The following is a 24058-nucleotide window of genomic DNA, read 5'->3' as shown; positions in this document are numbered from 1 at the left end:
GAGCCAGGGGTGGACGCCAACGCTCATACTATTTCCATGTCTCTGTGACACCACGCTGAGTGAGCCCCTAGGTATCTGCGCAGAGAACACTGACTCTGATCTCTTGTGTTTCTACAGAGGATATGAGCTGCTTCAGGGAACCCTTTGCGCACAGACACTGGTTATGATCGTCCTAGTGAAACAGAAGGGCTGGCAGAAAACCAGGGAACAGTGTGGCTGCGATGGCTGGCACAGGAAACCCTGCCCAGAGCCCTGGGACCCCAAGGTGGAAGGGAAGACCCGCGGTCCACGGCCTGTGGGCTCTGTCTGGAGGGCACGGTGCCGACCTGCATGGTGCTTTGCAAGGTATTTTCCTTAGCTGTCAATAGGGAAAGACTGGGTGATTGTGGGGAAAAAATCTGACTTCTGCCTTCTTTTAAATTGAAACAAAATATCCAATCAGTCAAGACAAGCGAGCAGGCTGAGCAGAGAAGGGAGGGCCTCATTCCTACCAGGCAACGCTCGGCCGGAGCCGGGACGAGGCTGCTTGCCCTGCACAGACCCAGCGCTGCCAGCCTGCCAAGGTCCCCGCCCGCCCGCCTTCTTTGCCTGTCGCGTTTCTTGCCCTGCAATTTGAGTCTGCAGCTTGAGCTCGGGCTAAGAGATGGGAAGGTGGTTCTGGAGAATCACAAGGGGCAGTGCCCTGTTACGGCCGGCCAGACAGCAGAGCTGCCTGCGCCGGGCAATGAGTTAAGGCCGGGTCCCGCCCGGGCCCCAGACACCACTGACACCACGGTCCCAACGGACAACTCCCCATCTCCCCGCTGAGCCTTCCACCTCTACTCAGGGACCTGGAGGGCAGCCCTGCTCAGCGGGGAGAGACCCCACCTGGGACGCGAGCTGGGCTGAGGATGCGGCCGCGAGGTCCACGGTGCCTACCTGTATCTCCTCCTGGTACATCTTCAGGCTCAGGTCGCTTTTGGTCCTTGATCGCCGTCCCAGAAACACCATGGAATTTTGCTAAGAAGAACAGAGGCGCAGGGCCCGGGAGTTTGAGGCCGCACTGAGCTATGATGGGGCCACTGCACCATAGCCCTGGTGCCACGCCAAGGCCAGCCTTTCCCACTCCTCCTCTGGCTTTTGCAACAGTGTCACCAGCATTTGAGGGTAAGGATTATGCCATGCTCAAACCCACCCCCTCCATCCAGCAAAGCCCGTGGCTCCTCACCTGGTATTTCTCCATCTGGGAGAGGGTCTCGAGCAGCCGGGTGACATCAGAGGAGGCCCCTCGTGCCTCCCGGTAGAGCTCCAGGACAGCAACCAGCTCTTCTTTGGAGATTTCCTTCTCAAGAGTGATGCCACCGTCAACTGCGGGAAGGGAGGGTGAGGGTGGGAAGGAGCCTGGGGCTTGGAGCCTCCAACCTGGCCTGGTCTCGGGTGACCACCCTCCCTGCTGCCCCTCTGCAGGGGTCCTGAGGTTCCCTCTCTAACGAATTCCGGGTCTGCATGGCCTGCCCTCCACCTTGGCCATCTGGAACTCCCCGCTTGCCCTCCTCTGCTGCGGATGCCAGCAGCATCCCGTGGATGGTCTAGCCAGCACCGTGCAGGGGACACAGGGTTTCAGGAGGTAACTCCAAGCATGGAGAAAGTGGTTGTATAGGCTGATATGACAGGGATTTGGGAAAAAGTATTAATAGGCAGGGGCAGTTCTGACGGAGGATTTGGAAAGCAGGATCAATGTGCAAAAAGCTGTGTGAGCTGGGAAGAGTGAGGCAATTATTAAAGCCAGCACAATTGAGGGGCAGAAGGAACACTATTTGCCTCTGCAGCAAACAATATTTATGCCATTGAAATTACGATCAGGCTGGGTGCAGTGGCTCATGCCTGTTGTCCCAGCACTTTGGGAGGCTGAGGCAGGAAGATCACTTGAGGCCAGAAGTTCGAGACCAGCCTGGGCAACATAGCAAGACCCCATCTCTAGCCAGGTGTGGTTGTGCATGCCTGTAGTCCCAACTACTCTGGGGGCTGAGGCAGGAGGATTGCTTAAGCCCAGGAGTTTGAGGTTACAGTGAGCTATGATTGTGCCACTGTACTCCAGCCTGTGTGACAGAGTGAGACTCCGTCTCAAAAAAAAAAAAAAAATCAAGAACCACAGTGAGAACCTATGATTAGGAAATGTGGAGAAAACTAAAAGAAACAGCTAAGGGTGCTAAGTCCCTGGAGGGGAAGTGGAAAAAGGCAGGACACAGGGCTGGCTGCCTTTCTCTACTATTTGTTCTTTCTTCAACTATGAGAGGTATTGTTTTTATTTTAAAATTAGATCATGAGCATTTTTCTGACATTAAGTATTTGAAAGTCAGTACAAATAAGAGATCTAGAAAGACAAGCCAGACAGATAAGCTGGACAACCAGACGGAGGAACTGCCAGACCCCAGGATAGCCGAAGAGCTGACAGCCAGCCAGCCAGCTAGCCAGACAGACAGACAGACAGGGCCAGACAGGCAGCAGGCAGCAAACGCCCACAGTGCCGCTCCCCGCACAGACCTTCCGAGTCCTGGTTCTTGCGGCTGTAGTTCATGCGGAAGACGAAGGCCTCGAGGATGAAGGCGACGATGATGGTCATCACCACCTGGCCAGGGACGGGGGATGGGCATGTCGGTGTCTCCTTCCTGCCGCAGAGCCCACACCCAACAGAGCCTGGCCGGACAGGACCCGGCCTCCCCCCTGAGGCTGAGCCCGAGGAGCTGGGAAGATGGAGGAGAGCTCTGCAGCCGGCGACCTACCATGGTCACGATGTAAAAGGTCATGAAGTAAAGGCGGCTCCAGTGGGAGGTCTGCGAGGTGACACCTTCCTGGAGAACGAGGGGAGCAGCCAGTGAGCAAGCGCCCAGGCAGGGCCAGGCACTGTCCACTTGGGCCGCTCCACGGCCCCTGGCCCAGAGCCAGGTGTCACCAGCTCTTTACAGATCGCCTCTGATTTGCGTCTGGCGGTGAGAGGCGGAAGAGAGGGACCCCTCTGCCCCGGGTCTAGCAACTCCTCTCTGGTGCGTGTGCCTGGGATGCTCTCCTGGGCGGCAAGGTTCGGGACCAGCACAGGCAGTCTTTGTCCTGAGCAGTGACAGGGCTCAGGAGAGTTTAAGGAATGGGGGCAGAGGAATCAACGATGCCTGCTTGGACACAGTGGCTCACGCCTGCGATCCCACCACTTTGGAGGCTGAGGTGGGAGGATCGCTTGAGGCCAGGAGTTCAAGACCAGCTTGGGCAATCTAGCCAGACCCCATCTCTACAAAAAATCTAAAAATTAGCCGGGTGCAGTGGTGTGCGCCTGTAGTCCCAGCCACTCGGGAGGCTGAGAGGGGAGGATCACTTGAGCCCAGGCTGCAGCGAGCCATGATCGCACCACTGCACTCCAACCTAGGGGACAGAATGAGACCCTGTCTCAAAATTAAACAAACAACAAAAAAAACCCCAACAATGCTTGCCACATCATTTCTTAACTGAAAAATCATCTCTGCGGTGGTGGGAGACAAAACAGGGACCCGGAGGCTGGGGCGTCTCCTGGCTGCTGGGGGACGTGCAGGGAGACGGTGGGGAAAGCCACTTCCCGTAAACGCTGGGAGGTGGCTTCTGGGGTCCAGCCCATACTATGGCCTCCCCGCAGGACACCAACCCAGCATGACCCGACACCCCAAACCCTGCAGGCCATGGGAAGGGCCACGCATCCCGTGCTGGGTGAGGGGAGACCCAGAGCTGGCCTCAGAGGGTGGTGGGCAAACACCCCCAGGAGCTGGCTGAGGTCTTACCATGATGATGTACCAGTTGTTGACAACGGTGAGCTCGAACAAGGTCACTGCCAAAGGGAAGGAAGAAAGAGAAACGTCTAGATCAGACCTGCTTCCTCAAGGTCAATCTGAAGCAGCCTCTCTCCACCTATCCTAAACCATGGCGGCAGCACAGCGTGGCTTGGGCCGTGAGCTCCAGGGAGGTCGGCCAAGGCCCTCCCTGAGTGCCTGCTCCACAGGGGTTTCTGCCACCTTGGCCTGTCCCCAAGAGGGCGTGCCCTTAGCTTCACGGCCTGTGCTAGACCAGGGCCAGGGTGGGGGTCTCACTGGGGCTCCCCCTTCCCCTGCAGAGGCCGTGTTTGGCAGGGCCACGGCCCTCCATGCCGCCCACCCAAGGCCTCTCCCTGGAACCCACAGGGGCTGTGCAGGGCACTGTGGCAGCCCTGGTATCGGGTCCCACCCTGCAAATGGCACCACAAGGTGGGTGGTGCCCTTGCACTGGACCGTACCCCTTCCAGCTCAGGCACGAAGGTCCTCTCCTTCCTGATACTGAGAAAGTATCAGGATGAAGAGAGTCAAACCCGGTGGCTGCGTAAGCCCTGGGAATCTGGCCTGGACTCTACCCCTACGGCTGGGCAGATGGGACCCACGCCCTCCACCCGGGCCAGAGAGGACTGTAGAAAGTGTGGCCCACGGCTCGGGAGGGAGAGACTCAGACAGTTTCGCCATACCCCCTCTGGGACCTGCAGTGACAAAGGCGGCATGCCCAGGGAACGTCCCCCCGTGATTTCTCCACTCACCAAAGCTGTTCAAGATGTTGTCGAAATTATTGAGATAGTAGTAGCCTTCCTCCACCACGGTCCTATTGCCCACGGTGTGATTGAGCCAGCGGTAGGCGTCTGCCACTGTGCTAGTGCTGGCCGGGAAGACAAGGGAGGCAGAAGGGAGGGTCACCAGACAATCGGCCACCTCCACAGAGGACAAAAAGCTGAAGCAAACCGGGGTCCGGCCAGGGATCTTTCTGCCCTGCCGCCAGCCTGGTTTCTGCCAGGCCCTCTCCGGCTGGTGCCATCCTCCTCGGCCCTCACTGCTGGGCTCCGGGGACCCCCAGGCTCCCCCCACCTGCTTTCCCCTGGCAGTTCTCTCTTGCTGCTCCCCGCTGGGCAGGGAGGAGAGGCAGGAGCCTCCCCACGTGTGCCCAGTCCCGAATTTGCTCTCGAGGCTGGCTGGTGTGCAGCAACCCTGGGAAAGGGGGTCACCAGGGCCCCCCAATACTTTGCCTGAGCACGCCCCACGTTTGAATAGGCTGCGTCTGTCTCGAGATCTCATCTGCCACTTCCCTCCCCGTCCTCCGCGGCTGTTCCATGCAAATCCATGCCAGCGTTTCTGAGTCTAGTGCTGGGGCCAGCAGGAGCCTGTTCAGGAGGCAGAGCCCCTGCCCCTTGCCGGCCACCACGTCAGAAGTACAGTGGGTCAGGGCTTGCACTCTAAGCAGCTCCCTGGGGATTCTGGTACGTTCTAGAGTCTGGGACCCCCTGCAGTGGGCTGCTGGTTCCAGGCTCGGCCTGACACTCAGAGTGGCCACCAATGCCTTTGTAAAACTGTTTGATGGTGCTTAAGGCCACAAAAACGGTAAAGAGAAAACTGTGATGGAGAACGCATGGCAGGGTGTGTCGATTTACTGTGCGGGCTTAGGAGAAAGGGGAGAGGAGGGGGACAGGCCGTGGGAGGTTTGCTCCCAGATCTCTACCTCTGAGCCCACCGGCCCTCTCGCCGTGTGTCCGTCTTATCCTGACAGGCTGTCCCTAGGAGACCGGTCTTGGCCCAGGTCCCCAGCGACTCCCAGAGGGGAAGGAGAGAAAGCACAGGCCCAGGCTGCTGGTTCTGGGGGCCTCTGTCCCTCAGCACAAAGGGGGAGCTGATGGAGCCCCACTGGGACGTAGCTCCTAGAGACGGGGACTGGCTCAGATGCCCTCACTCCGGAGACAACCCTGAGCCCGGGGCCCCTCATGTAGCTCGTCTGTGCTCAACCGAGCCCCAAAAAGCAAAGCAAGGCCGGTGCCTGGAGAGGCGTGTCCCCGAGGACCCTGAGGCTGAGAGGGGACCCGCCCTGCACCTGGTCCCCCCAGAAATGCAGGGCGCCCCGCTGCCGACTCACTTGCAGCAGTTGGGGTAGAGGATGCCGCAGAAGAATTCCATGCCCGCGATGGCGAAGGAGTAGTAAAAGATGAGCAGCGTGAGGCCCAGGCTGGGAGGGGCAGAAAGGACAGGGTGACGTGGGGCCGGCCGGGGAGACGGCTCCTCTGCAGCCCCGGCCTCCTGGGACCCACTGAGCTGACACGAGGCATGCCCCTAGCCGGGGTCGGCGACTGGGAAGTGCCGGCGGGGAAGGGGCCTCGTGGTGCGGCTCAGTGCAGGACTCTATTAACAGATGCCCCTTTACCAGAGATTCGCCCCTTACCTGTGAAGGTAGACTCACAGGTGACCCCTTACCTGTGAACGCAGACACAGGCGGTGAGTGAGTGGACGGCTCCCTGCCCCCCCACTAAATGTTTCAGAGGAGGAAAATGGTGCCAGGGAGACCTGTGGTGTCAGCATCTCAGGCTCCCTGAAGGCCCACCAGGCCCTCGACTCCAGTCCTTTCTGGGACTCCTTCCCCCGACTACCACTCGGCTCCCATCCCTGCGGGCACAGCCTGGCGTCGCCTGCGCCTGCGGCCTGGGGGGCAGGGCGGTACCTGGCCATCCGCGGCAGCAGCTCGAACATGGTGTCCAGCACGTTGCGGTAACGCTTTTTCAATTTAAACAGCCTGAGCGACGGAAGAACACCAGGTCACTTGCAGAAGCAGGGGCGTGTGGCCTTGGCCGCCTGCTGGCGGAACGTGCTGGAGCCCGCCTCCCACGGGGCCTCTCCACCTGAGTCTACTTGGCTCAGGTGACTCGTGCACCTGGTAAGGGACCGGGGCAGCCCCAGGACACCGGGGTTGGACAGGACCCCTCCAGGAAGAGGCGCGGAGCCACCTGGGTCTCCCACAGTGTCACGTGGGTGAGGAGGGGGCAGCGCCCGCCCTCCACGGTTTGCACACGAAGCAGGAGGCAGAGAGCCCAGCCTCGCTCCTGGGGTGAGAGGAAGAGAAGCCCACGCCCGCCGCGGAGCAGGGAGCGGCTGACGGCTAAGAAAGGGAGGCGCTGGGCGGGGCAGGCGTGCACGGGGGTGGCCCCAGGCCGCCATGTGCGCCACAGCACCAGGTCTTCCCCCAGAGGCTCTGTCATCCTGTGCCCACCTTTTCTGTCCCCCCAGGAGGGAGAGGACGCGCCACGGGGCGCTGGGACTGCCGCTGGAGTCGAGGAAAACCCAGGCTCCGAGGACACAGCCCTGGGACCCTCCCTTGGGAAGAGACATGTCAACAGGGCGGGGCTCTGCCAGGATTTGCTACGGTGTCCCTGGGAGATCAGTGGGACCCGCACGAGGGTTTTTCATGACAAGAGGCTGAGCCAGCAAAGCACGAAGGGCCCCTGAAAGCCCCTTCTGACCCGCAGAGCCCGCGGCGCTGATCTACGACCGAGACCATGGGCTCACGTGGCCGCAGCGATGCCAGCTTGGCAGAGCCCACGTGAGGCGCCCGGTGCCTGGGAGGGGAGGAGGCCCGGGCAGCCCGCACGCCCGCAAGGGTGAAGACAGTGACCCCGTGGTGCTTCTGCAGGGGCCTGACGTCTGTGGCGCCAGCTGTGCATCTCTGGCTCCTTCCAGGTCACCCCCCAGACCAGTCCCAGGGCCTCCCGGTCCTCCCTCTGCCCCCCTCCCGGCCCCGGCCTGCCCTGTCACCTTAGCAGCTGGAGGGGACGCAGGACCACTATGAAATAGAAGGGCTCCATGTTGAGGGCCAGAGCCAGCAGTCCCAGGAAGGCGAACACCGTGACGGAGAAGTCGAACCTGGGGGGCAGGAGCGGTCAAGGTCTGTTCAGCAGCCCCTGAGCCCCCACGACTGTGCCCCTCTCCCGGCCCTTGGTCCCCCTTCCGAGGAGCCCGGACACCAGCCACGGCAAAACCAGCAACAGCCGGCTGGCCTCGGGAAGCACCTCCTGCCGCCCTGGGGTCGAGCTTGAGGCGGCCAGGCCCAGTCACAGGGGTCGCAGGGGTCGCAGGGGTCAGGCCTCAGCACACTCAATACCCGGGACGCCCCTCCCGAGGGCCCCGTGCTGGTCTAACGACAGCAAGGACAGAAGCCCCGGCCTCTGCAGCCCTGAGACAGGCCTCGCCTCGTCTCAGCTCAGCGGGGACCAGCCCGACCCAGGAACTTTCTGAGGGAAGAGGGCAGGACCTTCCGCCGAGATTCCCACCAGGGGAGCAGCTACCTGCTTCGAGTCGCGGGGCACAAGGTACTGTCCCTCCCACCTCCTCTGTGTATTAGCTTATTCCACTCTCACGACCCCAGACCCCACGAGCGTAGCCTGATCTCACGGGTCAGTTAAGTCTGGGCGGGCAAGTGACCTCCTGAGCTCTGCGGAGCGGGGAAAAGGGCCACGTGGGTCTCGTCACAGCGCACCGGGGAGGTGGTGGAACGCTCTTCTCGGTGGGTGTTGTGGTTTTTATGGGGGAGAAAAGAGCCTAACGACTCAAGAAGGGCCACCCGGCCTACGGAACCTCCAGAGGCCGTTTCCAGGGGGGCTGCCGTGAGTGGCCTGAGGGGCTTCAGACGAGAGTCTGACCCTGGGGAGATCCTGGGCCACGGGCAAACTGCTCCCGGGAGACAGGACTGGGCCCGGCCTCAGACCGCCCCTCCGCAGCTGCAGAAGCGGCGTGGGTGTTGGGGCGTGCAGGGAGGGGCTGCGTGGCCATTGCCAGAGTCCCAGCCACGGGTCAGAACACTCTCCACTCACAAGTTCCATCCGGAGGACAGGTACTCCACGGGGCCCAAGCCCGCGACTTTCAGGAACAGCTCCACCCCGTAGACTGCGGAGAGAAGGAGGCCGTTGCCGCGTCCTCCCCCACCCAGCCTGGCTCCTCTGCGGCTGCCCTGCAGTGTAGCCTCCCCACGGGCCACGTGCCCTGCAGGCTGCGCCCCGCCCACGCCTCACCCACAACACCACACGCTCTCGCTCCAGGACGGGCCTGCTCCACATGGCGGCCACTTGGGCAACTTGCTTAAGAAGAGAAATCCTCCTGCCCCCCGCCCCGGGCAGGGCACAGCCAGCCAGCCACCCAAGCAACAGCCACGGCCCGGCACCGTCCGCGCCAGGCGCTGTGCTGGGTGCTGGGCGTGCAGCGGCGAACAGGGCAGGGCAGCCCTGCGCGCGCAGAGCTTATCGTCTCTACGGGAGGAAGGACAAGTGAACAGGGAACAACAACGCAGTGTCCAGGGTGTTCGGACTCGACTAGATGACGAGGAAAGTCGGGCAGAGATGGCACGGGGACAAAAGCACCAGGCAGAGGACATGAGCCATGCACAGGCACAGAGGCAGGAGGTCAGTGCAGCAGGGAGAGGGTGGCTGTTCAGGAGGGCTGGAGGGCTGGAGTGCGGGGCAGGGAGGGGGGGGGGGCCTCGCCCAGCAGGGGGTGTGGGTCACACCGGGGGGATCTGGACTTGATCCCGAGAGCAGTGGAGAACCAGGAAGAGTTTTAAACAAGGGTGAGCTGGAATCAGACTAAATTTCTACTCCATCTCTTTACGGCTCCCTGTTTTAGAGAAGAGCCATGAGATTCTAAACCAAACTAAAGTTCTCCCAGACAGCGTTCAAGACAAGCAGTTGGGCAAAGCCGCGTCAGACACTTACTAGTAAGAAAGACGAGGTAACTCCAGGGCACGTGTTTGGAGAAGAAGTTCCCACCTGCAAGACACAGCAGTAGCACGTCAAGGGCAAGCCAGGTGTGCTGCCCAGGTGGCCAGTCCCCGAGCCGGGGCTCACCTTTCAGCATAAACGTCTCCACGAGGATCCACATACCATTGACTGCCACCACCAAGTCTGAAATAGACAGGCCCATGAAAGACAGAGAAAGGACAGGCGGGCTTGGAAATCTACGGGTCACAGCTGCGGTCCCTGGTTAACTTCCGGGAAGCTCTGGGGAGGGGGAGAACAGGGCTGCTCCACACACCCATTCGACAGGGAACTTCCTTCTGCTTGGTGCTCTTATCAGAGGAGCTAAATCACCAGTGGTCTCACTGCGACACAGCTACACATTTCCAAAAACACCCTCTCTGTCACTGTAGGGACACCAGCTAAGATGTAGAGATTACTCCAAGTCAGTGTAAAAGATGAATGCACAGGGGTTCGAGTATTGAAAACATTTGTTTTCCCTTAGAGAATTCTAATTTTAAAATAACTGCATAGCTGGGGACAGTGGCTCATGCCTGCACTTTGGGAGGCTGAGGTGGGAAGACTGCTTGAGCTCAGGAGTTCGAGACCAGCCTGGACAACACAGCAAGACTCCACCTCTATAATCGATCAGTCAATAAAATGAAATTAAGATAAAATGACTGCATGAACTATTTAGCAACATTGCTCATGCATTTAGCCTTTCGCCTAGCAATCCCACTTCTAGGGACCCATCCCAACGATCGACTAACAAAAATACAAAAAGGCGTATACTGAAAGCTGTTCCCTGCTGCACTATTTGTGACAGCAAAACACTGGAAACAACCTAAATGATGACCAGTAGGGGACTGGCTGAATAGACTATGACAGATTCATGAAATGGCTGGCTTGCTTTCTTTTCTCTTTATTTTTTTACAGGTTGGAGACCGAGGTGGCGGCTCCCTTCTCCATCCCGAATGGCATACTTTCAGCCATTAAAAAAAAAAAAATGAGGTCTATCTCTGCATAATACTAGGCAGTGACCTCTGATCTTCAGGACATATTATTAACTAAAAAAAAGCAAGGTGAGGCAAAAAGTGCAGGCAGTATGCTATTGTTTACTTAAGACAGGAGATATTAATACATACGCATCTATTTACAGTTTAAAAACGGAAGGATAAACCATAATAGAAGTTGCCCTCTAGAGGAGGTGACAGAGATATAAACTAAGCTTCCTTGAATATAGTTTGTTTTACAGATCTGATTTAGAACCATATAAATATTTTACATAATTATAAAACAAAATTAAACGTAAAAAGCAGTCCCTAAAAATAAAAAATAACCTGAAATAAGCCTAAATGTGTATCTGGTTGGTGACATATCCACACGGAGAGGAACTATTCCGGGTGATCTAAAAACAGTAATCCGAATGTACAGCCCCTGGAGTGATGTTTCTAGAAGTTCTATCACTGGGACTGTGTTGAGATTGTTATTCTGGGACTGTGGGACACAGCAAATGAGTCGTGTTACTCTTGTTGGGAACCCGGATTTAAGATTGGGCATCTAGATTTGTAAGATTAATGAAATTAGGTAAAAAATCCTGTGGTCCCGAACGTGAAGAATCAGCATGAACTCGCGATATAGTTTACCTTTAAAAAAACAAAATCCTAGCTCCGTCCACGAAAGGCCTAGAAACAATAACCAACCCCAAGCAATGAGCACCCCAGCACCTCCGACTGTGGTCTCTAACACCACTGCCCACTAAAAGGAGCTACAGTTCCTTGGAAAGACTGAATCCGATCAGGCCTCTAGGTTAGTTCTGTGCAAGAGAACGTTCTGTAACAATGAAAATTTCTTATCTGCTCTGTCCAGTTGGTAGTCTGTGGCTACTGAGCACTTGCAATCTGACTGGCCAACTGGATTTTTAATTCTAATTAACTTAAATGTAAATAGCCACACGTGGCTAGTGGCTACCACAACTGGACAACATGGCTCTGGATATAACTACCAAATTACGGGAAATAAGCAACAGAGGAACGTGCAAAACCACGACTTAGGTATAAACAATCTTGTTTCTTCAACTAAATGCTGCAAGAGGGAGAAAAGGGATGGACGAGGAACCTATAGATTAAAACACACTTAAGACGCATATCAGCTCTGGTTCTGGAATTTGTTTCTAGAAGATCCAGGTGCAGAGAGGGGATGACCAGCCAGAGGTGGGGGTGGGGTGGTCAGACGAATGACAGCCGGGCCATGAGATGGTAACTGGTGAAGCAGGGTGATGGGCGCAAGGACACGCATTATGATCTTTCATGCATGCTTGGAATTCTCTATGATAAAAAGTCAAAAAGATGACCCCAGGGCTAATCTCTGCCTCCCCACCTTCTAGAATAGCAAAAGAGGAAAGGGGCCTACCGCTGTGACATTTCACACTTACACATGAAATACTGGAAGGCCTTGGACTGCACGAGGATATTAATGCCTATTTGAAGAGAAGACATGTTACAGTGGAAATTTTCATACACATTCCCCTACCACATTCTTCACACATGAAGGCAACCAGGGTATTTATGTCCGGGGGTGAAAAAAGGAGAGGCCTGGGCCGGGCGTGGTGGCTCACGCCTGTAATCCTAGCTCTCTGGGAGACCGAGGCAGGCGGATTGTTTGAGCTCAGGAGTTCAAAACCAGCCTGAGCAAGAGCGAGGACCCTGTCTCTACTAAAAATAGAAAGAAATTAATCAGACAACTAAAAATATATAGAAAAAATTAGCCGGGCATGGTGGCGCATGCCTGTAGTCCCAGCTCCTCGGGAGGCTGAGGCAGGAGGATCGCTTGAGCCCAGGAGTTTGAGGTTGCTGTGAGCTAGGCTAACACCATGGCTCTCACTCTAGCCAGGGCAACAGAGTGAGACTCTGTCTCAAAAAAAAAAAAAAAACCCTCTAAGGAATATGGGATAACAGCTGTGCCCAAAGGCCTAGCGGTGGGAGAAATCACAGAATAAAATACACCATCTTCACTCTTGTTCCCAATGGCCCAGATCCAGGCTTCGGGCTATTTGCGTAAGAAATTCCCTGTGAGCTGAGCAGACTCCCATGTGGAACGTCGCAACTGGCATTAAACTAAGGAGCAATTGTTCAGTAAATACAGGAGCGCTCAATTACAAATTTCAAATCTTATACTCTGCAAGCACCATGCAAGGGGCCACGCAATCCAGCTACATATCCTGCCACAGGAGGAGGGGGAAATTATGTCACTGGATGAAAAGGCAGGTGACAGAATTTGTAACGTGATCCTGTTGTTTCAAAAATGCACAGAAAAATAACCAACAGGGAAACACATCAGAGAATTAACAGTGGTTATCTCTGGGTGGTAAATTTTCATTTTCTTCTAATTATCTGACTTTCTAAATTTTCTTCAGTGAATATCTTTACTTTTGTATGAGGAAAGAAAAATCCACAAACTGTCTTGGTTTGGTTAAGTTACCGATTTCTTTCCTAGTCTGCTTCCTACCGCTCATGTCCCTGCTGGGGTGATCACACTCTCTGTTCACACACAGACAATCAGACACTAGCGCACACACCCTCCGAACACGCTTCTCAAATGCTCGTCTGTGGTCTCCAGAAACCTCGGCTGCCAAGACGCCGTCCTCAAGCCAACCTTACCTTTGAAGATGAGGAAGGCCGTCCTGGGAAGCTCATCAAACCAGTGCTCTCTGTTTCTCTTTGCCTGGCAAGGCAACAGGGCCACAGGGGAGAGGGGTCAGGGCCAGCGACCAGAATCCAGCCCTGGGGCCAGGAGGCTGGTGTTTCTGTTCTGCTCGACCCACCAAACTGGGGGACACTGTTAGCATTCAGGGATGTAAATGACAACACAGACAGCCAGTGCCTACTGAGCATTACAACGTGCCACGCATATGCATCACTTCTATATAACCCTGAAAATAACCCTGTAGGCAGGGATTGTCCTTATCTTGTTTCACAGGTGAGACAAGCCTTGGAAAGGTTTGATAACTTGCTGACGACCCACAGTGACTCATGCGGTCTGAGATTGCGCACTACTAACGGTGACACTGCATCACAAATGTAAGGGCGGATTTGGGGTCGGGGCCGCCCGCTATGCCTGAAGTGCACGGTGCCCGGCTGAGAGCCGAGCTGCCCTGGCAGGGAGAGAGCCAGAACCCAGAGACCCCGGGCCATCCCCAGTCTCCCAAGAGCACTCACCTTCCACTTCAAGGCAGCAACTTCATAGATATCATAAAAGTCCTTTAGGCTGGCATAAGTGAAATGAAAAGGCAAAAAAGGAAATCAGACCACATTCCCACTGAGCTTTGGTTCTCCCACTCACCTGTCCGTGGTCACCTTTACGGGTGACGTGGGAGGAAAGGAGGGGACCTCCTGTGAGTCCTGGTGCCTCAGTGCCCAGGGGGCCCTCACCCCCAGACGTTTGGATTTCCTCTGTCCTTGAGGTACTATGATACATAACCCGCTACGTCTATACTGACCACACTAACTACAGACGGTTTCTGTTCCCTGGCGAGCCAGCCCCTGGAGTACTATAATTCTTAGGACAGAAACAACACCTCTTTTGGCAGAGGCCTTAATGGAACACCTGGGACTGCGAGTCCAGCCCCAACAGAGCTCGCTCATTCTCATCGCCGCAGCAGGGCCGCTTTTCCTGTCGACGGGTTTTGGTCATTAACAGTCCAGAAGGCCAACACTGCCCGTGGAGTGCTCAGGGTCAGTTCTCGAGGCTGAGCCAGCTGTGCACAGGTGTGTGTGCACGACGGGGTGTATTCACCCCTGTCCATCTGGCCCACGCGGGACTACCCCACCCCAACGGCACACGGGGGTCAGCGGCTGGGCCAGTCCACTTCCTGAGCCAACACGCTTGTTTTTTATCAAGTCCGACTGAACTGGATTTGTGTTGGACTGGCACTTGCCAAGAGAATCCTAACGAATACGGACGACAAGTCTACATGCGTAAGTATCTCCGTGAAGCAAACTGAAGGCTTTAATGAGCTTCTGTGCCTGCCCACCTGGTGCCTTCCCACGCCCCAGCTCCCTCCCGTGAGTGTGTCAATGCCACGCCTGGCCACGCTGCCCCCGCCTGGCACCTGCTCGTACCTGAGCAGGGGTGTGTCGTTCTGATTCAGGGCCTTGAAAGCGAGCAGGCGCTCCCTCGCGCTCATCCGGGGCTTGTAGAAGCGCATGAGGCCTTCGAACTGCCTGTAGGAGATGCCGGCAGGCCTCTGCGGGGAGGGAAGAGGGCAACGTGGGACAGAGAAAGATCCAGAACCCAGACTGTCCCCCTCCCCTTGGGGCGGTCATTCCAGAGGCAGGGCACCTGCTCATTCTCCCAGGGGCAGGACTCCTGGTTTCTGAGTTGCTGGCCCTGCCGTGCTTAGGGGCTGCCCTGGGCAAGGGAGGGAGAACATGGACCCACCCCGGCCCCTCGCGGCCCTACCCGCTGGCTGAGCAGCAGGCGGTAGGCATGCTGGATGGCGGTTCGCTTATGCAGCAGCAGAGACTTGAACTTGCGTTTCTCGATGTCGTTGAAGGTGTCAAACACCACGGCCAGAAGCTGTGAGAGAAAAGCACAGAGCCTGGCTCCCCTGCACGCAGGGCCTCGCGCGGCCGGGGCTTCGTCCTCTGCCTCTAGGCAGGGCTTCCGCCCAGCCAGCCCCAAGGGAGCCGGGGAAGGACTCCCGCCTGCGCCTCGTGTAGGCAGTTTGTCTCCAGGTCTCAACAGAGGAAGGCCGTTCGTTGCCACTTAAAAATTTCTCTCTTCAGATACATGAAGACATCGTGGTAAGATTTTTCTCCAGGTTCCAGGTCTACTTGCCTACTCTCCTCTCCCCACGTTTCACCTACAGCTTGTCTCAGGCTGGGCAGGGGACAAGCCAGGGCAGAAGAAAGCAGCAGGAGGAAGGTGCCCGGGTTCCGAGCCCAATCCCACTCCGTCCAGCGGCTGGGGCGTTGACTGCCACCGCCCTTCCCCCCTCATGGCAGGAAGGACACCACTGTGCCCAACGCTTCCTCCTCCTGCCCGGTTACTTCCCCTTGTGAGTCACAGCTTCCCGTGTGGCCCCAGAAATAAGGGGGACGAGGAGCACTGCACGCAAGGAAATGACATCCTGAGGTTGTCTAATACCGAAGTTAGCTTATTAATGGCCCCGTCTGCATTATCAGAGGGAGAGGGGAGGCCGGGGAAGCATGTGAAAGAATCCTTTCAGAAATACTTTGTCTTTCAAAAATGTTTTGGGGGAAACTCTCTGGTCCTTTCTACCCTTCAAACTGGTCCACCATTTTTTTCCCTGTAGATCAAGAGTCAGCAAACTTTTTCCATGACGGGCCAGATAGCAAATATTTTAGACTTTGAAGGCCAGATGCGCCGTTTCGACTACTCAATGCTGTGATTGTATCAGGAAATCAGCCACAGTCGATATGTAAACAAATGGCCATGGCTGTGTCCCAATAAAACTTTATTTACAAACACAGGCTGGGGGCCAGATTTGGCCAGGAGTGTGCTGACCCCTGCCCTAGATTTTCAATAGCTCTAAATATATTACAAATGAAAACAAATACAAAAAGAGGTAGCTGACCTATTTCTTTTTGGTCTTGAGGAATTAAAAAAAGAAAATATCTTCCTTTTTAAGACTTCACGTTTTTAGGAGGTTTCACAAGTCTACCCCAGAGAAGATGGTTTCCATCTCTATACTGGGCCTGACCGTGGTGGCTGGTATGAGAATGCTCTTCGGAAGTAGAAAAAACACAACCTTTGATCCAAAGCCTCTGTCTGATAACTCTGGCATTGACGTGTTCTCGGCAGGCCTGACAGCCTAGTGCCAGATGCAATCTGCCGATGGCAGGGACATTCCTGACACCATCCAAGCCTCTGCGAACACCTCCAGAGTTCCGTGTGCACGGGGGCTTTATGTTCTCCCTCCTGGGGGAACGTGCTCTATGTCAGGTTTTATGATGCTCCTGACAAATGGGGTAGAAGCACACAAGACGTTCCTGGCACGTGGGTACGGAAGGACGGAGGGGTTAGGGGCTGGGCTCTGGAATAAGCCCGGCCTGGCCACTCCGAGCTGTGCAGCTGTGGGCAGGTCACTCTACCAGCCTGATCCTCGGTTTCTTCATGTGTATACTTAGCATCATAATTGTAACGGAACCTCCAGGGATGGACATTAAGTCATTTCATCCTCATATGTAAAGCCCTGTGCATGCCGCCTGGCTGAGGCTTCATAAATGCCAGCTTTTACAGCTATGGGACACTCGGTCCTTATGTGTGGGGCCCACAGCCGGGAATTCAACCAACCATGGATGGAAAATACTTGGGGAGGTGGGGAATGGATGGTGGTGCCTGCACCTCACATGTACAGACTATTGTCTTGTCATTATTCCCTAAGCAGTACAGTCTGACGGCTATTTACACGGCATTTACATGTATTACATGTATGAGGTATTGTAAGTCGTCTAGAGATGATTCAGAGTGTACGGGAGGATGTGTGTCGGTTATATGCAGACATGATGCCATCTTGTATCAGGGACCAGAGCACCTGTGGATTTTGGTACCTGTGTTGGGGCAGGGGCATGGCTCTGATACCGAGGGACGACTGTGTGTGTTTGCTGTAAGAACGTCAAGGCCCCACGGTGGCCCTGGCTTAGAATCCAGCACCAGGAGCAGCGGCAGCACTAACAGGGTGAAGATGGTACCACCGGCATCCAGCTGAACTGCGTACGTCCTGCCGGGGTCCCCAAAACCCCACACCTGACTACAGGTCTGGGACTTCCTGCCCCGACGTTCTGCCCTGGGAGGCCGAAGGCAGTCCCCACCTCTCCACTCCCTCGGCGCCCAGCGCCGCGAGGGCTGGGGAGCCACTCCGAGCCCGAGGCACTGTCACTCACCAGGTTCATGATGAAGTACAGCTCGATGGAGAGGTACACGATGAAGAAGACGCAGGACCAGGGGTTCCGGGAGTAGGAGGGCATCATCACATCTGGGAAACTGCATTGGCAGGGGTCACCACGGGGCCCGGGCCAGCCCGCCTCCAGCTTCTCAGAGGACACGCCGTGCAAAGGACAGCTCCTGCCCCGCCTTCCCAGCCTCCACAGCCCCTTCCCCTACTCTCGAGCTCAGGAGGCCGATCCTGCCTCCCAGCAGTGCCCCGCAGCTGTCCGTGTGAGATGTGGGATACACCTTGCTGCCAGGAGGAGGCGATCCAGGCACCAGCAGGGGACGGGGGCAAGGCAGAGCCCGTACTTACTTGGCCGTGGTCAGGAGGACGAACAGGCTGACGATGCTGTTCTCCAGGGTGCTGAAGTACTGTAAGGAAAACGGAGTCAGAAGAACATGCTGGGGCCAGGCTGAGCCGCCAGAACAGGCCACAGTGGGCCACCTCGAGCACCCTGTCCTCCCCCTTCCCCGCTCCTTGGTCCTCCCGAGGAATCAAGGGACACAGAGGAATGAGCAAACGTGGAGTCCAGAGGCCTCCCCTTCCTGGACTCGATGCTCTGGCAGAGGCAGACTACTGACTCCGGGGGACTTGTCCCCAGGAAGTCACATGTTTGGGCAATCAGCCTGGCTCCCTTCCACTGTGCCTCTGCCAAAACGTTCCCATGTTCCCAACCTGATCCTGGCAACAAGGACAGGGAAGGGGATCCCTCAGCTCTCAAGGAAGGAAACGGCCAAGTGTGAGTGACGGGGAACCCGCAGGCGCCCTGCATGAACCAGGCTGAGAAACCAGGCCGGGCACCCCTCCCTCGTGTGGCTAATAGGGTCGCTGCAGCCACCCTGTCTGGGTTTTGGAAAGGCCTCACATAAAAGAAGGGACAGACAAACATGCCAATTACTTACGGGGTCTGAAGGATTAGGGGAGAACAAGTAGAAACCTAGAAGGTGGTGGAAAAACAGACCAAAAGAAGGATCAGAGCAGAGGTCCCGAACCTGGGTGTCAGCGAGCCCAGGAAGGGCAGCGGGGAGCAGCGGGGACTGCGGCAGCGGGGAGCTCGGCTCTGCCCAGGGGAGTGGGTGCCGGGGCACGGACGCCCTCTGCGGTACGGGAACACGCCCGAGCACTGTCGGGTCTGGCCTCTAAACAGGCTGGACATCTGTATTTTTGTGTAAAATCTAATTTTAAAATGCTGGCTCAAGTTTTCAGACCGAACGAAACCCATCTGTAGGCTGGATCTGGAGTCCAGACTGCTGGTTTGCAGTCCTTGGCTCTGAGAACGTGGCAGCTAGCTAAAATTCCAAAGGGGTCCCGTTCTTCCCGCAGCCAAGGCCCCAGGTTGGAACGCTGTTCCTTTCCTCCCTCCCAGAATCGGCTATTCCCTGGATGCCCTGAAATCCTGAGTGGGAAAAGGGAGAAACTCTACCCTCAGGGGAAGTCAGCCTCCCTGGAGAAGCACAGATGAAGTTCTACCAAGAATCTGGGGTGGCGGGTAAGAGGACGTGGGAGCCAGTGCTCAGGACAGGGCAGTCACCAGGGCCAGGGCGGGGCCACGCTGGCTAGTCCCACTGTCTCCACCATCTGAGGAGCCCTAAACACAGGACCTCAGCCTGCCTAGCCGTGTGCTGGGCCCTGCGCTGTCGAGGCCCTGTGTCTGGATGTGGCTGTCACAGGCTCAGCCTTGTCTGAAGAGCCAGGACCTCAGAGTGAGGAAACCTGCCTTGTATCTGGTGAAGCTGAAGCGTGCAGACCCCCACGGCCCGGGCAGGCGTCTTAGAGCCTCCCGGGCAAGTGTACCAGGAAACGCACAGGAATGTTCCCTGCAGTGGGATTTGTAACAAGAAAAATGTCCGGCAGAAGAACAGATTAACAAGCTTTGGCAAATTCGCTACACGCCAGTGAAAATGAATGAGCTGGTCTACATGTATCAACACGGATAAACCTCAAAAGCATAAACGCTGAGCAAAAGAGCAGCCTGAAGAAGGGAACACACACATCACATAAACATTTGTAGAAATGTTTTAAACATACAAAGCAATACTCCCGACTTGCTGCTTAAGGAAATGTAAACACGAAGTAAAAATACAAAGACACACCTGGGAACCAACACCTTAGGACGGGGCACCGCTGCGGGGACAGGGGACTGAGATCGTGAAAGGCTACAAAGCTGCCTTCCCTTTCGTTTCTAAGACTCCATTTCCTACTTTGGAAGGTGGGTCCGTGGGTGTTTGAATTACTTTTAAAACCTTTCCGAATTTCTAAAACTCTCTGCTATGGTCTGAATGTTCATGTCCCCCCAAAATTCATATGTTAAAATCCTAACCCCCACGATGATGGTGGGAGATTGGAAGGTGGGGCCTCCGGGAGGTGACTAGGTCGTGAGGGTGGAGCCCTCACAAGTGAGATTAGTGTCCTTATAGAAGGGCCCTGGAGCTGCCTTGCCCCATCCGCCCCATGAGGACTCAGCAGGAAGGCGCCACCTACGGCCCAGGAAACAGGCCCTCACCACACACCAGCTGCCTGACCTCGGACTTCCCAGCGGCGAGAAATAAATTTCTGTCGTGCATTAGCCACCTGGTCCACAGTATTTTGTGACAGCTGCCCCAAAGGACTAAGACTGTCAAAATCGTTTTTCTTCGACTGTGAACTTGCTTTTAGAGACCGGCTGGGTCCGGGGAGCAGGGAACTCACCGAGGATGGCGAAGATGACCATGAAGAAGAGCAGCAGCAGGAGGATGTCCATGAAGGGCGGCAGAGACTGGAAGATCTGCCGCAGGTTGCTGGGGGGAGAAACAGACGGGCCGGGTCGGGGGCGCCCAGCCTGGGGTGGGCTGTCTGGGATCCCCCGTGGGGACACGTCCATCAACAGGGGGTCCTGGTGCGCGGACTCGGAACATTAAACCCCGCTGCACCCCGACGTGACAGTGGGCTTAGTTTTTTCCTGAAGTGGCTTGAGACCCCCACTTGGGGGCGGGGCAGGCACGGCACACACGGCCACCTCCACGCGGTGACAGCCCCAGCAGGCGAGCGCCCTGCCAGACAGGGAAGGGGCGGCAGAGGGCGAGGGCACGGCCTTGAGCGCAGAGGTCAGCTTCCCTGAGTGGGACGCGGGCTGCACAGAGACATTGCAGGGCCACCCGGTCCTGGGGCACCCGTTTCCAGCTTTGAAGATGGGGCACAGGGCATCGCTTGGTAGCCTGTTCTCATCAACAGTACCCCGGCCAAGAAATTTTCCAGGCGGAGTCCCCAAAAGTAAATTTAAGTCGAGGCTTGGTCTGGTTTGAGTTCAGTCCCCCGGCCTCGGTGGAGGTGTCAGGAGAGCCCGCCTGAGTCGCGCGGGCTTTGCAGAGTCGCCTGCTTTCGGGCAGCTGTGGCGGCTGCTGCTGCGTTTGGGCAGATGACAAGCTTAGAGAGAGCGGCTAGCTCCGGAAGGCTGCACGTAAGATGGGACAGAGTCCTGACCCTGAGTCAGAAACCCTAAACGGCGGCAGGAAGACCGCCTTCACCACCGCGTGGGCCACACGGCAGAGGAAGAGCGAGTTTGCGTGGCCCACCACCGTGCAGGACTGAGCCCACCTCTCACTGACTCCCAGGGTCCTGCTCCCCCGCCCAGAGGTCAGGCCACGATGGTGACTGTCCGACCAGCTCCCCGCAAAGCCTTACCGCCGGACGCCACCGCAGTACCGACAGTCCACCAGGAAAATGCAGCGCAGTGCCCGGGTCACCCGCACATGGGACGTCTGCCGTACCAACACCACGATGGCCTCGACGAACTGCACCACCAGCACGGAAGTCTGAGGGGCGGCAGCACAGAGCTCCCTCAGCTCCTGCAGCGCGGCCCTCCTCCCGCACAGCGTGAACGGAGGGCTTCAGAGAGACGGCGCCCGCTCTTGGCCCCCTGCATCCCCTCCCGGAGCTCCGCCTCTCTCGCGCTGCCCACCAGCACCAGGCAGCCCTGGGAGAAGAGCGCTCCAGCTGCTGCCACGGATGCGGGGCCCCGGGAGAGTGAGCCAGCCGGTACTGACGGGAGGCAAAGCCGCCACTGTGTCCCCTATGCCTGGCCTCCCCACCCGCACCAGGAAGCCCTGAGGTCTGCGGCTCATCCTTGTCTCTGCTTCCACGGGTACGTTCTCCTAGACCACTGCGCGTGTTCTCCACACCACAAAGTGCCACCCTGACATGGCCCTACCCACGCCACTCTCTGTAGTACAGAAAGAAGGGGCACGACACCAGTGACGGGCCGGCACGGGCATGGGGGGCAGACAGAGCGGGGTGTGACCCTCCTCTCCGGGATCTGCGTCCCAGTTTCCTCCGTCTGGGTGGACGCAGGACAGTGACAGCAACACGCCTGCCTCCATGGTGACCACGTCAGTGCCTGGCACGTACTAAACTCCGAATCCCATTAGCGACTGCTGGTATTGCTAGGACACTGGGGCATCTGGCGAGGCCGGAGGCACGGCAGGGACACTCCTAGCGTGGACTGGGCCCACGGGGGATTCTGAATTGTGACACGGGTTTGAAGGTGATGTGAGAGGACACGCTGTGAGGACGTGGACAGACGGAAGGACACATCACCTTGACCATGGTCCGTTTGTGCCGGATGAAGGTGTGCAGGCCCAGCCAGCGCAACTTCATGCAGAGCTCGAACACTACCACTGTCAGGGCGAACAGCTCCAGGGTGGCGTGGACCTGCAACCGGAGGGCGTGCAGAGGTGTCATCGCCAGCCCAGCCCCCAGCCACCTCCTTCCGTGCCCCACTCCCGCCAGGACCCCCTCCCAACACACACCAGAGCTGCAAAAGCCTGGCCCTGGGTACCCAAAGACTTAGCCCTGGTAATGGAGCTTTTCCCAGAACAACTAAACATTAACTCGACATTCATGAAACGGACATGCTGACCCATGCAGTGAAAAATCTGGGAGGAGCCTGAAGTTTAAAAGAAAAAAGAGATACGATAAAATTTTATATATAGCCTTGTTCCAAGAAGCATTTCATATAATTTACAAAAGACCTATAAAGACGTTAAGGAAGCATGAATTAGGAGCTAGAAAACAAACACTGGCTGGGTGTGGTAGCCTGTAATCCCAGCACTCTGGGAGGCCGAGGTGGATCACTTGAGGCCAGGAGTTTGAGGCCAGCCTGAGCAAGAGCCAGACCCCATCTCTACTAAAAATAAAAAAATTAGCTGGGCATGGTGGCATGCGTCTGTAGTCCTAGCTACGTGGGAGGCTGAGGCAGGAGGATCACTTGAGCCCAGGAATTTGAGGCTGCAGTGAGCTATGATGATGCCACAGAGTGAGACACTGTCAAAGGGAAAAAAAAAAAAAGGGGAAAAAAATCCCAGATTTTAAGTGTAAATCCAATAGTCCAAGAGACGAGGGCTGTCAAGCAGATAGCAGCCCCCAAAATTCCTGTCCTCATTTGGACAGAAGGACAAGAACAGATGGAAGAGCCTCAAATGAGCCTCCCTCTACTCGGGCTGCTTGCAGCCTCTCCAGCGACCAGTCTTCTCGGCTGCGTCACTTGGCCCTTGACAAACAGGCTGTGACCAATAGGGAAGCCAGATGAAGACCCTGAATGAGCACCAAAGCCACCTGGCCCCTGCCCTCCTGGACTCACCGCCCAGCCGGGAAGTCAAGCGCTGCCAGGAAGCAGACGCAGGAAACGCCTGCTGGGCAGGCAGAGCCGCAGGGGCTGGCGGGGTGAGGGCTGGGGAGAGGGTTCTAGGAGGGGGCAGCATGGGGGTGGCGTGGAGAGAAAGGAACGCAGACCAGCTCAGAATGGCTGCAGCAGTCTCAGGCGTGCAGAGGGAGCCGTGGGAAGGCAAGCCATGCCAGAGACGGCCTCGGGGCCCAGGCTGGATGAGTTTTCCCGACTTGACAGGCAGAGCTTCCTTCCCTGCTTCCGTGCGTCCCACATGCTCCCCGAGAGGGGGACAAGGATGCCTCCACCCGAGGGATGATGGCTTGGCCTGGGTGTGAGGACAGGGGTGGGCTGGGGCTGCCCACGACACATCCCCCCACCTCCCATGAGTGACCACACCCGACTGCCTTCTCCTTGGAGGCTGGAGGTGGTGCAGTGTGACTGCCCATCAGGTGACCTGCCCACCTGTAGCCTCACTCCACCAACCCTGAGTGCGGCCAACGGGACCCTTCCCTTCCCTGGAATTCCCTGGTGGGCAGAATCCCAGAGAGACTAAGGACAGTCACTCCAGCGGGGACACCCAGGCAAGACGGTCGAGCCATTTCCGTTCCCCAGGCCTCTAGAGCCACCTCACGTCTCTCCGTCTTAAGTCTATCTGTGGTATCTGCCCTTCCAGAATGTTCTCTCTCATGGTTCTGTGACGCCCAGCCCCGCGGGCACTCACGTAAATGCCGAGCCGCAGCGCGGGGACGGCGGGGGCCTCGCACAGGGAGAGCAGCAGCAGCAGCAGGGCCGTGGACAGCTCCATCAGGTAGAAGAGGTGGTTGTGTGCAAAGAGGTAGGCCGCCAGCGCTTTGGCATCCTTGGGGTGGGTGAAGAACTTGTCGTTATTCTCGCCTTCCTGAAAAGA

The 24058-nt window shown here is 56.9% G+C and overlaps 1 protein-coding gene across 1 annotated transcript in view; it reads right to left on the bottom strand.

Moving 5' to 3' along the window:
- The window catches only part of TPCN1 (two pore segment channel 1), a 56369-nt gene that overhangs the window by 1290 nt on the left and 31021 nt on the right, over positions 1–24058 (bottom strand). Inside the window, exons 4-27 of the mRNA XM_012663549.1 lie at positions 23873–24049; positions 22083–22196; positions 21171–21301; positions 20199–20287; positions 18413–18447; positions 17823–17881; positions 17464–17563; positions 15017–15133; positions 14677–14801; positions 13774–13822; positions 13216–13279; positions 11991–12035; positions 9668–9724; positions 9536–9589; positions 8642–8714; positions 7587–7694; positions 6499–6570; positions 5920–6009; positions 4562–4677; positions 3783–3829; positions 2763–2831; positions 2524–2608; positions 1208–1347; positions 919–999 (exon numbers count right to left, since the gene is read on the bottom strand). Of these exons, the coding sequence (XP_012519003.1) occupies positions 919–999; positions 1208–1347; positions 2524–2608; positions 2763–2831; positions 3783–3829; positions 4562–4677; positions 5920–6009; positions 6499–6570; positions 7587–7694; positions 8642–8714; positions 9536–9589; positions 9668–9724; positions 11991–12035; positions 13216–13279; positions 13774–13822; positions 14677–14801; positions 15017–15133; positions 17464–17563; positions 17823–17881; positions 18413–18447; positions 20199–20287; positions 21171–21301; positions 22083–22196; positions 23873–24049 (2097 nt within the window). The remainder of the gene's footprint in view (positions 1–918; positions 1000–1207; positions 1348–2523; positions 2609–2762; positions 2832–3782; positions 3830–4561; positions 4678–5919; positions 6010–6498; positions 6571–7586; positions 7695–8641; positions 8715–9535; positions 9590–9667; positions 9725–11990; positions 12036–13215; positions 13280–13773; positions 13823–14676; positions 14802–15016; positions 15134–17463; positions 17564–17822; positions 17882–18412; positions 18448–20198; positions 20288–21170; positions 21302–22082; positions 22197–23872; positions 24050–24058) is intronic.

The sequence above is a fragment of the Propithecus coquereli genome, unplaced genomic scaffold (assembly GCF_000956105.1).
Source record: "Propithecus coquereli isolate 6110/MARCELLA unplaced genomic scaffold, Pcoq_1.0 Scaffold81, whole genome shotgun sequence".
Classification (NCBI taxonomy): domain Eukaryota; kingdom Metazoa; phylum Chordata; class Mammalia; order Primates; family Indriidae; genus Propithecus; species Propithecus coquereli.
The sequence above is the reverse complement of the archived record's forward strand: the minus strand, read 5'-3'. Positions and strand labels throughout refer to the sequence as shown.